The sequence below is a fragment of the Leishmania donovani genome, chromosome 7 (assembly GCF_000227135.1).
Source record: "Leishmania donovani BPK282A1 complete genome, chromosome 7".
Lineage (NCBI taxonomy): Eukaryota > Euglenozoa > Kinetoplastea > Trypanosomatida > Trypanosomatidae > Leishmania > Leishmania donovani.
The window spans coordinates 1-13418 of record NC_018234.1 but is presented as its reverse complement, the minus strand read 5'-3'; the positions used below and the strand labels follow the sequence as shown (position 1 = coordinate 13418).

Here is a 13418-nt window from a genome sequence, read left to right as displayed (position 1 = left end):
CGTAGGCGCTTGGCCCTCGCACCGCCAGAAGTGGCTCGGCATTCGGCCGGGATGGGGGCGGGGAAAGGCCCAACAGAGCAAGATGGCTTTTGTCTCTTAAGGGGCTCTGATATGATTCTTTTTCGAACAAAAACTTTGTGCTCGAAAGAGGCCAGTAACGATTCGAGAGAGATCAAGAAGAATGTCGTGAGGTCTTGACCCAGCTATTTAAAGGGCCCTACACGACAAGTGAATACATCCAGAGTAAGTAGAGGTAAGACGGCGATTAACACTGGCTGCACCGTCGACAGCTCTAGTCATCATTGAAATGCAGCTTGCGCAGCAGCACAGCGGGAAATCTCTGGTTGAGCACAAGAGAATCGGTCATTCTTAGCATTCAGGAATACCGCATGGGCATTTTCTGCCTCCGATGCGAAAACGTGAAGGATCATGGTACAAGGAAAGGTGGGCAGAACAACAGCACCAGGTGAAGAGCAAGCATAGATACACACACAAAAAAAAAAGAAAAAAAAAACGGATACAGACAAACAAACGGCAAGCAAAAGATTTTCACGAGCAGGCGAGAGACATGACTTGCAGTACGTTAACAGTTGGCACAACAAGAGCGCTACTTCCGCGTGTGAATGAAGAACCTGCCTTCCATCGAGCACCACTCCACACTCATCTCTTGCCACAAGTAATCTTTCATTTCGAACAGCTCAAAAGCACCAGGGTCTCTGTACGGAGCCACGGAGCGAGCGTGTGGGTACAAATCGTCAAAACATAGGATGCGGGTTCCTACAGGGGCCGATCGGAGACGCTCTGACAAAAAGTGCGTCAGGGGCTTCGGGAAGAGAAGGTTCGATATCAGGATAGCCGTTTGCCCTTCTTCCTCGTCGAAGTACGTAGGTGTAGAGAGGAGTTCAGCCAAATCCGCCGTGATAATTTCCACCCTCGGCATCGGCCGATCGTACTTTTTCTCCAGCACCTGCCGCAGGAGCTGCCAGGCCTCTCGTGCAACATCTGCGTTGTGCTCGCTGATTTCCACACCAACACACTTCGCACCGGTCATAAAGGCGACTTGAAATAAGACTGAGCCATTTCCGCATCCGAAATCGTAGAAGGTGTCTTTCTCCGTTATATTCATCAGACGCACCAGCCTTGTTACAAAAGGCGTCAGAAGCGACTTTGCGCAAAGCTGTCGCGAACCGGACACCTCCACCACACGTTTCTTTGACACTTTAGCGTAGGCGTTCGATAAGATCTTTTCGAACTCTACACAGCAACACTCCTCCGTGGTGCAGTGATAGCAGCCGCTGCCATTTGGAGTCCTTCGAAGTGGAAGGTGAATGGGGTCATGCGGCAACCCGCTCCCCAGTTCCCTTGGCGTCACTGGATGAGCAGCATCGGTGCCCGTTGAGACGTCCTTCACCAGTTTCCCGATCGCCGCTTCCGAGACGAGAAAGCGAGAAATAGATCGCTTTGAGCCATGGTCAAGGCGTGCTTTCCTTGCTCGAACAACAGGCATTCTATGAAACAACGGCTTCAGAGGGTACTGTAAAACACTTGTTGCGCGAAAACCAATGCGAGACTCCGCGAGGGGCGTGGAAGGAGGGTGGAAACTACTCGGAGCTGCACTACTGTGCGATAGAAGTTTATGAAACGAACAAAAAAGGCTGAAAAGCCTAGACTGAAATCAGAAACGAAAAAAGCAATCCCATTCTTTCATCAGAATAATCGAGCCAAGGTGCAAAAGACGAAAGAGAGTGAAGCAAAAATGCATAGAGGTGGTGCGAAAGAGCTTGCTCATCGTGTTATCGGCGTCTCCTTATGAGACTGTAACGCGAAGAAGTCGGGCATCACGACTCGCTACAGCTGCTGCGTTACATTTTCCGCAATAAGCCACCTGCTAAAACATCATTCGCACTGCAGTGCGTCGAGAGAAACGAACAAACTCACTTCGCATCCCCGGGGAGTTGCTCTACTTCGATATGAAACCAAGGAGAGTGTCCAACGGGAGCTTCACGTTTACTTTTTTTCGTTTATATCTTGCGGCAGAAAAGGTAGAAGCAGGGGCTCCGCGAGCCCAATCGAGACATACTGAGAAAGCATTCAACTTTTCCCACGAAGCGCGTTCAAACGCTCCTGCAGCACTTTTTTGCGATCGTTTACGAGCTGCTGCCTAAAATGGTCCTCGTCCGGAATCATAACTTTTCCCTCTTTGCAGTAAGAGAGAATAAGGGCGCTTGAGCCAGTTCGAGAGACAATGTTATCTCCTTTTGCACGCATTCTCGCCTCCGCCTCACGCTCAAACCGAACCAAGTCCATGTCAGCAGCACTCGATCCCAACCACTTTACGCTTTCAAGGTAGTCGTGATCTCGCGTTGCAGGCTGCTCAGTTTCCGGTTGATCGGGCACTAGCTCATCCTCCTCGGAGCTATCAGCTACCTCATCTTCTTCCACCTCCTGCATGCTCTCTCCACGCTGCCGCTTTCGCGCCACTGACGCTTCAGGGAGATATTTGGCACATCCAATAAAAATCTTTTTGCGCGAGCGCGGAGCGATCTCTTCACCTGCAAGAAAGGATAGGCGCCCTTCCCACTGATACTTCCGAGAGAGAAGTTTATTTACTTCATCATTTTTTGCTCGAATAACGGCCTCGCCGTCTCTGTCAATGCTAAGCAGCTTTTGATCTCGCAGCTGTGCCGTTTTGTCACCGATCTCCTGCTTCAGCCTGAAGAGGACATATTTAATGACCTTTTCATCGTTCACTTCGCTTGGATTCGTCGGAAGCCTTTCCACGCCGAGCCTGGCAAGCCGTTCTTCCTCTTGACGCCGCTTAGATAGCTTGTACAAGATCGTATTTTTTCGCTCCTTTGTTCGGGCAAGCGTGCCCTCGATTTCCCTTAGTCTATCCTGCATTGCACTTCGAAAGGCGGCTGGCAAGAGAATGCTCTGCGTGATGCCCGGTAGTGAAGTGATGAAAAGAAACGTAGGAAAGGCAGGGAGGGTATTCTGCACACAGTTTTCGAGAGACAGACGCTAGATAAGGGCATACGACCCAGTACTCGCGTTTGCACAAGAGTCCTCACTGATGCGCTTCGTGGTGATTCCTTAACAGGGATTTCACACAGCTGCTGTGAAACAGTCTGCGGGCATTTGATACAAGAGAGGGTCCTTTTACGAATTATGATTCCTGAGCGCTTGCTTGTTGTTTTCAAGGCACCACAGATACACTCTGGGAAGTGGGATAAGAGGCACATGCAGAAGCGCAAACTGCCTGTGTGTCAGAGCCAGTCTTCACTTGTGATGAAAACTACCCTTTCTACCAGGCCTGCATCACCGGCATAACAACAACGTGTCCCCTGCCCCGCGAAATCATATCAAATCTCTGCCCGGCGAGCCATTCTCAGGGCACCCCCGTAACCACGAAAACGCAGCACCATTGGTGTAACAGATGATTTTTCATGTGAGACCCAAACCGCGCCAAATGCGTTTTGCACCAAACCCTGAAGGACGCTACTGTTGCAAATGCAAATAGAGGGTATAACACCGGTGATACACAAAGGTTCTGCAATGCGTTCGACAAACGCTCTGCGCCATCTGCAGCGTGGCGCATCCAATTCACCCCCGTTGCGCACAGCTGCAAAACAAATGACTGTAAACCCCCGTGCTTGAGAAGGATAGTTCTTCGAAGCAGCGCGCCAAGAAAACGTGTCCGACCAGCCTCACACAATCGCGCCACTAATTCACATGCCAGCGGCTCACCGAGTTACCCAAAGAAAACTGATCTTGATGTGCTTTCTCTTCGTACACGAAGCAAGAGCAAGCAAGCATACCAGCACCCCTTCCCCCGACGTCCAACGCACTGCTATAGCGCAGCGCAGGTGCGCCACCTTTCCCTCCAAATTCTACTCTCTCCCACATATTCCTGGTGTTTTGTGCTGCTTTCTTCGTGGTCGACTATCACACACAGCAGTCGTTTCGCGCGGCAAACGTTCCCTTCTCAGCATCATCTAACTGCGAAGTAGACTTCCTCTGCAAGCTGCGCATCTCAAAATGGTCTAAGACGCCACGGGTTTCAAGGAAGAGAGGAACGTCATCGTCTTTGGTGCCCGCATGGTAGGGGTGTCGACGACTTGACACCTACAGCACCGTGGTGCCACGTGACTGTCAATGATCGCAAGGAGCCCGGCGTGTGTACCTTGTGGGGAAACTCATGTCTCATTCAGCTCGAGTGTCTGCAACGCCACCCAGCACCAAAAGGCTTCCTGAACCATAATGAAATTTCCGTCAACACAAAAGCTGACGTTCGGTGCCACCTTTCCTCATTCCACTAAATCTCTACAAGATTTGCCTCTGTTGGTGCAAGACCACCCCAATCACTTTTCGACAAAAGGTGCAAAGCATATACCATTCTCGCTGTACGCAGCCCGAAGGGGGCGAAAAGATCTAGACACACTTAGAAGCGCTCATCTGAAAGGTGGAGCACGTCGAACTCTCTTGCACACAGTTCATACAGTAAGTGGCGCCGTGCGTGAACGAGCAGCGAGCAATGACCATTCACATTGGCCTTGCTACGCCAGCGGATCTGTCAAAGAAGACGTCCAGGTTCAGCACAGATGCCTTTACATGTAGATACAATTTCAAACACGCGTGAGTTGTGACCGACTCTGGCGGTCTCTTAAAGACCTCAACACAGAGCTTGTAGTCAAGTATTGGCGCTGCCGTGCATGTTCCCGTCAGGAGCATTTCACCGCCCTCAGATGACCGAGGGGATGCCTGCGTTGTTGGGACGGACGAGGGCGACTCAGCTTCTCCCCGCATCTTCGTGGCCACTGACTGTTGGTTATGCGAGGTTCTTGCTTCACTCGGCTATAGGCTCCTGCTCATCCCCTTGCTCGGCTACAGCATACACTTTCACGTGGCCGATGGCGCACCACTGAGCCGCTCCATTATGGATTTGGAGAACGGATTTGGTGAGCAACTAATGCAGGCCGCGGCTTCACCTCAAGTCGAGTGACATGTCTGCGTCGTTCCCATCCCCTCCTAACGAGATTCAACAACAGAGGGCACAGACCATTGCGCGCATACTTCTACCGCTCGAGGAGCAAGATCAGTGATATGTGGCACCGCCATCGTTCCTTCATTGCAGACAAAAGGCCGTTGATCGGGGAATCGCTGAAACATCCGGGGCTCTGGATGTGTATCGAGCCAGGGTACAAAGGTTTCACTTTGCTACCCGTTTCCAGCGGTCTGCTGAGCGAGATGATGGATGAAAAGAAGCGCATTGTCGACCCCCCGCCCTTTTCTAACAACGAATCTCTTTAAGGTGAAAATATCTGGCAATGCTGTTCTCTGTGCTTATTTTCTTCTAACTAGGCAGTTCACCTTTCCGCACATTCGCTTTAACCATTACCGTGTTGCGCGTGTTCCAAGAAAGCTTTTCAATGATCTTCACTCGGGTTACATATCGCGTGTGAGTGCATCGTGGCGGATGCGATACGCAACTCTACGTGACAGTTTTTCTCGTTTTAAGTAGACGCAACGATTTATATTCCTTTCCAAGTAATTGGTTACCCACAGAAAATGAATCCCTTCAAGTAGCATTGCGATTCGTCCTCCTCTTCTTTCTTGTCCCTACGGATTACGTTTAGCTTCGCATGATGAAACCGCAGGAACCGGGCCCGGCAGCTGCTCAGTACTGAAGCACCGAAAAAGGTAATCTACATGAGCATCTCTTGTGCGCGAGAGCCACTTGCCTTCTCGCAGAGCTGCTTTACGTGCTTCTTATTCTTTGCACTTTTCTCTATGTTTCCAGCTGTTTACAAATCTTCTTTTCGATGCCACCCAATACAAAGCAACAGTCTTCACTTACCATTTGCTTTTTCGTTTATCGCCTACTCTTGCAGGCCATACCACGCCCCTTTTTTAACTCTCCTGCATCGAGCACAAGAAGCAAATGACAAGAAACCGCTGCTACCACTCGGCATAGGGCTCTAGCTGGACTTTTTTCGGTCGACGCGGCGATTGTCCGGGTGTGCTGTGCATGACACCTTCAGCGGCCGGATCACGCCGTTGTCGTTTTTGGATCGCCGGATACCTAGTGATGATACGCTACGGGGGAATGTGGATCTCATCTAGCCTCTAGCACAATCTCTCTTCCTGCGTGCGCTGGCAAACAGTGAACACATTGTGATGAGCTGGGAGAACGACGTTTCCTACAGTACAGCGGGTGTGATAGACTATCGTCACCATCTTTTTCTCTGCTGGATGGAATTTTCGACTGTCTGTCTTCTCCGAGCTTTGGCACCAGTGCGTAACGCTGCCGGAGCGCTGCACCGGGGAGTGCGAAGACATTCCAAAGTCAGCGAGGTGTGAGGGGCTCTTTCACCAAGCCGGCTTCTTCGACACGTGCCGCGCCGAACCGCTGGAGTCCATCCAGGAGTCTAAAGAGTCGTCAGCGTGACCGCTAGGCCGTGTAGCTCGTCACACCGAGTGAGCTTGCTGGAACAGAGCCCAACGTTAACACTTGAATATCAACCGGCGGCTGCTTCTGCATCGATGCATAGCTGGCCATGGACCCTGGCGAGCAGATGAAGATGTGCACGTATCACTCTTTTTCTGCAAGCGTCGCAGCAGTGTTGTGTCTGAAGGCGGAGAGCATTTTGCCCTGCAACACGGAGGGGAAAACGTGGGCCATACGAAAGCAGACCCCGACAGTTTCGAGGCGCCGTTGATGGTGGTAGCGGTCAGTCCGTGACTCAACAACGAGCTTGAATTGCTCGGCTACAGTTTTCCTCTCAACCTCCACTACGGCTGGCACACCCGCTTCTAGTCCGGCAACGGTACTCGACTGCACCAACATCAACGCGGCTGCAGAGCACACCTACTCCATGGAGCCGATGCGGCAAGGAATTAAACTGAACGCTGACTTCGCCGCCACATCACATTCGGCGGCCAGCAGCTGATGAGGGCGCGCCTCAGACGGTCCAACTGAAGGGCCCGATCTCCAGCCCCTGGCTCGGCTAACTCCCCCGCACGGCTGATATGAAGCTCATTATCAATGTGTTGCCGCGACATCCGGGTCTATCGATGTGCTTTGGCCACTGTTCAAACCGCCTGATCCTCGACCCGGTTTCGGGTTGAATGCCGGCGGAGATGATTTGTAGAGATCAACCTTTCATTGACTCTTCACCGTTCTCCAAAAGCCGGTTTTGAGCAACATCGGTGATGCGATCGTCCTCGTAGCTTTCCCTGTGGGTGCACCATTCCACACTCGTTTTCCAGGCGCCTATACTACTCCCCATGAATGCGACTCTGACCATTCTGCCGCGGTCTCATGCGCCGTCTTCTCGTGTACTCGTTTTTTTTTTTCGCGCGGCGCACCCACCCACACAGACAAGCAACAAAAACTACCCACTTTTCGCTTTTCCGCTCTTTTAGTTTTTTTTTTTTGCACCGATTCGTAGAGGCGGGATGCTTTCTCGTGTTCACTGGCTAGGACATTCCCCGCCTGATACGCTGCGCATCTTCCTCCTGTGCAGCTGTTTTCATTCTAAAAGCGAGACGTAGCACCAGCGGGCTCGCCTTTTCATAGTGTACTGTGAGTTTATTTGCATTGCATCTGCTTCTTACTTTCGCCACTGTTTTGCCTTTAGTTTTCGTGGGAACTCTACCAATCGATGACAAGTGTGCCCCACCTTTCTTCATGTGCTATCCTTACTATCCTCTACCTCCGTACTTCGTGGTATATGTCAGCCTCTGGTTTAGTTAGATAATGCCCTTGAGCAAAGCAAGAAGTGCACGCTTCTCTCGTGCGCGCGCCTTTCCAAGCGCGTTGGTGACTTTGTGCATGCGAAATATTTTTCCTTTCCCTTTTCGCTCCACCGCAAAAAAAAAGCGACGTTGCGCTGCTCACCACCATTCCTCCGCTCTCGCGCCGACACACACTTTTTGAATGCCTTTCCTATCTGCTCACTTTCCGACACTGTAAGGCCATTCAACTTCGTCTTTATACCCTTCGTCTCCTCTTTCTGCCGCAGCCCAGTCACACACGTTTTCCGATCTATCTCTGCGAAGAAAGAAAACACAAAGCAGAACTTGATCCGCCATCGTCATGAGCGCCGTGAGCGGTAAACCGCATCTCACCTTCTCGGACCTCCAGCTGTCCATCGACGTTGGGTTCTGGGAGCAACTCCGGCAGCTCAAGCTGACCGAGTGGAGACTGGAGGAGCCGCATGCCGCCCTCGCCGGCGTTATCCGCGCCAACGTTTCAGACCGCGTATTTTTGTCTCCAGCAAACCTGGTGCACCTGAGCGCTGGCAGCCTGCATCCATCAACGCTTGCCCAGGCTGCAGCGGAAAACGCTGCCGACGTTGTGAGCGTGCAGGTGCAAGGGACGGTGAGGAGCTTCAACTTTGCGGAGGAGCTCAATGCGCTGAATTTGCGGAACGCACTAATTTCCATCGCGGCGAAGACGCTGCTGGGGCCTGCTGTGGCGTTGTATGCCAGCGCCGAAGAGGAGGCGGATGCGTGGGGCAACATGCCGTTTGCCACTCTTTGCATGTTCACTTACATTGATGCAAAGGCGTACCGCTTTTTTCACTGGGAAGCTTTTCCGTGCACTGCGATCGAGAGCGCTGTGCTAGTTGACCGGCTAGTGCTCGGTGCATCGCCTGCGCTTCCGTTTTCCGCTGAGGCTGCGCAAGCGATGCATCGCCACGGGATAAGCCTGCTCCGTCAGAAACCTGAGCGAGCCTGCAACCCGTTTCTGGCTGTATGCGCCAACGACAGCGTAGAGTTCATTTCTTTCTCGCCAACTGCCTTCGTCACTGCCACTGCAGCGAAAGGCGACAGTGTTGTCGTCTGCTTGTTCGACTTTTCCGACGCCGTGGGGAGCGTTAGTCTTCCGGTGCGGAACGTGATCACGTGCCTGCGACTTGCAGTGCCGTCCCTCAACACCCTCCGTCTCTACGCGCTGCGGTCTGGAGGCACGGAGAAAAGTGTATTTGTGAAGCTGGCGTTCGATGCCCTCGAGGAGTCGCTTGTAACTTCTCTCCGAGAGCGGCTGACGGGCGCGTCGTTCGCCGACCTGACGCGCGTGCAGTGGAAGGAGGAGTTTCCCTCTCTAAAGGCCTCAGGGTGGCGCAAGAAGAAGATCGAGAGCCTGGACCTGGGGGCCTTTGTCAACCCCGTCCAGCGGGCTGACAGCGATTCTCGTTTTAACCTCGAATTGATGAAGTGGCGCGTGTTGCCGTCACTGGCGTTAGATCAGATTGCCAGGTGCAAAGCGCTTCTTCTTGGTACTGGCACCCTGGGCTGCAACGTGGCACGAAATCTGCTGATGTGGGGAGTCCGTAACCTCACCTTGGTCGACCGCGGCCGTGTCTCCTTCTCCAACTTGGCGCGCCAGTCGTTGTTCACCTTCGAGGCAGCTAAAGACGGCAAGACTAAGGTGGACGCGGCTGCCGAGGCAGTTCGCGCCATCATCCCATCTGCGGTGGTGCGCCCGGTGCCTTTGACTATCCACATGCCGGGGCATCGCATCGATGAGGCGAATGCGGATAAGGCGCTCGGCGAAATTCGCCGACTCGAAGAGCTCATCGCCGAAAGTGACGTTGTGTTCCTCCTCACGGACTCGCGCGAGGCTCGCTGGGTGCCGACCATCATTGCTGCTGCGACAGGGACACCTGTCATCAACGTTGCCCTCGGCTTCGACACGTACGTGGTGATGCGTCATGGTGTGCCGGCGCAGACATCCCGCTCCAACGCTGTAGGGGAGGACGACTGCCGTGACACGCTTCACACCCCCTTGGGATGCTACTTTTGCAGCGACATCATAGCACCGACAGACAGCCTCAGCTTCCGTGCGCTGGATGAGCAATGTACGGTTACTCGACCAGCGGTGTCGTCCATTGCGTCGGCAATTGCGGTCGAGCTGTTGGCCGAGTTGTACCAGCACCCCAGTGGCTTTCGGTGCCCAGCCTATCGTGAGGCAGCCACTGGTGAAAGTGATCAGGGGAGGTGCCGCCTCGGGGTCATCCCGCAGCAGATCCGCGGCAGCGTCTTCTCACACACCATGCACCACCTGTGTGGTGAGCGGAACCCTTTCTGCACTGCTTGCGCCGACGCGCTTTTGCGTGCGTACAGGGAAGGGGGGAGCGAGTTTCTCCTGCAGTGCGTCAACAGCCCGTCGTTTATAGAGGAGGTCTGTGGGGTAAAGGCGCTGAAGGCAAAGTGGGAGGCGGGGATGGACGCGACCGGCTGGAGCTCTGACGAGGAGTTGGCCGACTAGGACACTACTCTCTCCGTTTCCCTCTCCTCGAGTCTGTATGCGGGCAACCATGTCTTGAGATCAGGCACACAAGTCGTCCGTGCGCCTCGCGAGGTTTTCTTTGTTTTTTTTTTTTGCCCCTTTTCCTTTGTGCGTTTCTTCTTCGCAACAAAACTCTTGTGTGCTGTGTTCGTTCATCCTCTACTGCTGATCGATGCGGTCACCGCATCGAATTGCCGAAGCCCCTCCCACTATACACACACGCACACACTGTCAAGTAGCCCCACGCCTGCTTCACTGCGTCTTCCTGCGCTCACCTCCCATTTTATCTGCTGACGACATCCGAAGCGATCGTAATCAAACGTCAGTCCCATTGGCCACCTTCTCAGCTCATTTGCATGCATCTTTGGCTATCTGATTACTCCTCCCTTTATCCAAGTTCACCCTGCTCTGCGGAGCCGCCTTGAGACTCCCCCCCTCCTCTCCACCGGCCCCCTTCAGCCTTCTCTACAAGAAGGCAATGCATATTCACAAGGTGTGCTGATCCCCAGTCGTGCTCGTCTTTTGTACCATCACAGCTTAAGAGGATGCAACATAGTGCTTTTGTACACACTCCGCAGCGTTCTGGATGAGACGTCTCTTATAGGCGCCAGCAGTCTGAAAGGGTCTTCTTGCGCACGCGGGCATCTGTGCGAAGCAGCGTACCAGTTCAGCAACTGTGCGAACGTCGAGTGCTGAGATGCTTGGCTTGTATGTGTGCGTGCGGAACCTATTTCTGGCTCACCCTGCGTCCTGTGAGGGTGTTCCTCGACTGAAAATGACTACATCTTCATCGATGTCAACAATATCGCGGCAATCGGGCGACCAAGGGGAAGACGCAACTGTCGTCCCGCTCTAAGTGCGGAGAAGAGGGCGCATTGGCTTCGCAAAGTACTCGACAACACTGACCACCTTGTATCATGTTCAACGGCTCCACGGAGAAGAACCGAAACTTTCCTGAAGCTCTGTTGATTCTTGTAGCTCCCTCTTAACAGTGGCCGACATTTATAAAATCCACATTCTTGTATTCCCTCACGTTCTGTGCTGATGTAGACGCACGGGACAGCAACGATGATGTAACTCTGCTTGTAAGCAAGAGGGTCGCTGACACGTTTTGGAAAGAGGATACCCTCTTGCATCGGCTGTGGTACCTTCTGTGTGTGTGCGTGTGTATGTCTGTTTGAGTGATTAGGAGAGCCACCACATGTACTATGGTAGAAGTTCTCATACGCTTCTTCTCCCACTCCTTAGTGAGCACAAAGAGCACATGGCTCCATTTTAAGGGGGGGGGGAGTAAATAGCGTTCTTTTGCGTTTCTCCTCTGGGTGCCACCCGCTGCAAGCTGTGCGGAAGAGAATGGCAGACACTGCCTCATGCCACTTATCTCACTGATGCACTTGATTGTATCGGGCAGCACGATTGCTTTGCTCTCCTCTTTCCTCTACATGTTTCACTCACTCTTTTTTTTTCACACGCACGTGCTCACACTCCCCTTGGACAAGCGTTTTCCTCTTGTAACTCTGCCCCTTCACCGTCTTTGGCCAGCATTTTTGGACTTCATATAAATACACTCTGCTTTCGTTTGCACGCGCCGACTTGGTAGGCCCTCACAACTGATTACGATGCTCTCCCTAACCACCATGGTTGATGAGACTCACAGTAGCCGTCTCGGCACTGAAGACCCCAGAGCGCACTCTACAGGAACACTACATTTTCTTGCCTCGTTAGAAAGCACGACCCTGCGAGCTTAGGGCGTGTTGCTAGACTTGACAGTTGATTCCGAACGAGGATCAGAGAAAGGGGAACGCTAGTGATCACCTTCATAGGAAGGAGAACCTCAATGCCGGTCCGCCGAAAAGCTAGGATTCCGTAAGCAGCCATATGGGCAGAAACGAAGGGGACTGGAACTTTCTCACTTGAACCTCCCCATATTTATACCTTTCTGCACGTAATAAAGGTGCTGCGAAGTGTTGAAGCCCTGTCGCCCTCCAAACATGATTGCACGTGAAGCAGCTTGCAAAGGTGCGCGCATATCATTCCTTGTGAAAACAGTTTTTATGCCAGTGTATAAGCATGTCCGTCAACTGCACGGACCGGAGGAGCCCGTTATCAAGTGCATTCATACCCTGCAGCAACTCAAAGAGAAGGGCATCATTGGCAAGGACACATCCCACAAGAAGGTATACTCGGGTCTCCACAAGCGCGGAAAAGGCAGTCTTCCAGGCAACAGGGAAAAGGACCGCAAGAAGTGACAGCGATCAGGGAATGTGCGACTTTGTACGCTGAGAGAAAGCCAACAACATACACCCCTGGAAGGCGATGGTACAACAGGCGAAACGGTCGAGGGCGTCACTCTTTAGCTAACAGGAAAAGCAAAAAAGATAGCGCCGCTCCGAAAAGGTTTCATTTCTCAGGTGAAGTTCCACATGCTCACCCCAGTCGACAGGTTGGCTGCGGCGTGCGCCATCTTCACGGACGATGCCGAATAGTCCGCGATGAAACTTGCTGTGGTGACAGGCAGTGCTCCAGCCGCTGAGCAGCCCGTCAGCCACAACTCCGCCTTCGTGCGACGCCTGTACGGCGAGTGCCCGGCATAGTACCGTACAAGCATCGTACGATGGGAATATCTGCTTTTCCCGAGAGGGGTACTTGATCAGTTGCGCTACCCAACACCACGAGGCGGCGGCACCAAACATGACCGGCGGCCATGACCCGCAAGGAGAGACGTTTACGCGTCAAACATCACAGCTCTTTCGCACTAGGGGCACACCACCCATGCTCAAGGGCGGGCTCGCCGCCCTCTGCGGGAGTAGACACAGTTGTCAAGGGGCAAGAAATGGCTCAGATCAAAAGGAACATGAAAGGGGCTACGAGGCGCTTGTGCCACCACAGAGGTCCACAGCGAAGACAGCAACGACGGCAGCCCAAGCGAAACCAGGCACACCGCAATGGAGGACAACGCTAGCGGCAACAGCAGCCTCCTGTTCTAGCGCTGCGCACTCCGCGCGTCGATCTGCCGCGGTATAGGAGACGTGTACATGCACCGACAGCGGTGTACTGTTCCACGCCCAGGGTTAGGGTTAGGGTTAGGGTTAGGGTTAGGGTTAGGGTTTTTCTCTCCACT

The 13418-nt window shown here is 53.1% G+C and overlaps 3 protein-coding genes across 3 annotated transcripts; 1 reads left to right on the top strand and 2 right to left on the bottom strand.

Annotated features, from left to right (window-relative positions):
* Positions 1-607: 607 nt before the first annotated feature.
* On the bottom strand, positions 608-1507 carry LDBPK_070030 (hypothetical protein, conserved; the record flags this gene model as incomplete). The annotated part of the gene is made up of 1 exon (XM_003858397.1): positions 608-1507. The coding sequence occupies one exon, from the start codon at positions 1505-1507 to the stop codon at positions 608-610; it is 900 nt and encodes a 299-aa protein (XP_003858445.1).
* A 584-nt stretch (positions 1508-2091) lies between these two features.
* LDBPK_070020 (hypothetical protein, conserved) lies at positions 2092-2901 on the bottom strand (the record flags this gene model as incomplete). The annotated part of the gene is made up of 1 exon (XM_003858396.1): positions 2092-2901. One exon carries the CDS (start codon positions 2899-2901, stop codon positions 2092-2094), a length of 810 nt encoding a protein of 269 aa, XP_003858444.1.
* Positions 2902-8098: 5197 nt separating this feature from the next.
* Positions 8099-10276, top strand: LDBPK_070010 (ubiquitin activating E1 enzyme, putative; the record flags this gene model as incomplete). The annotated part of the gene is made up of 1 exon (XM_003858395.1): positions 8099-10276. One exon carries the CDS (start codon positions 8099-8101, stop codon positions 10274-10276), a length of 2178 nt encoding a protein of 725 aa, XP_003858443.1.
* Positions 10277-13418: the final 3142 nt, after the last annotated feature.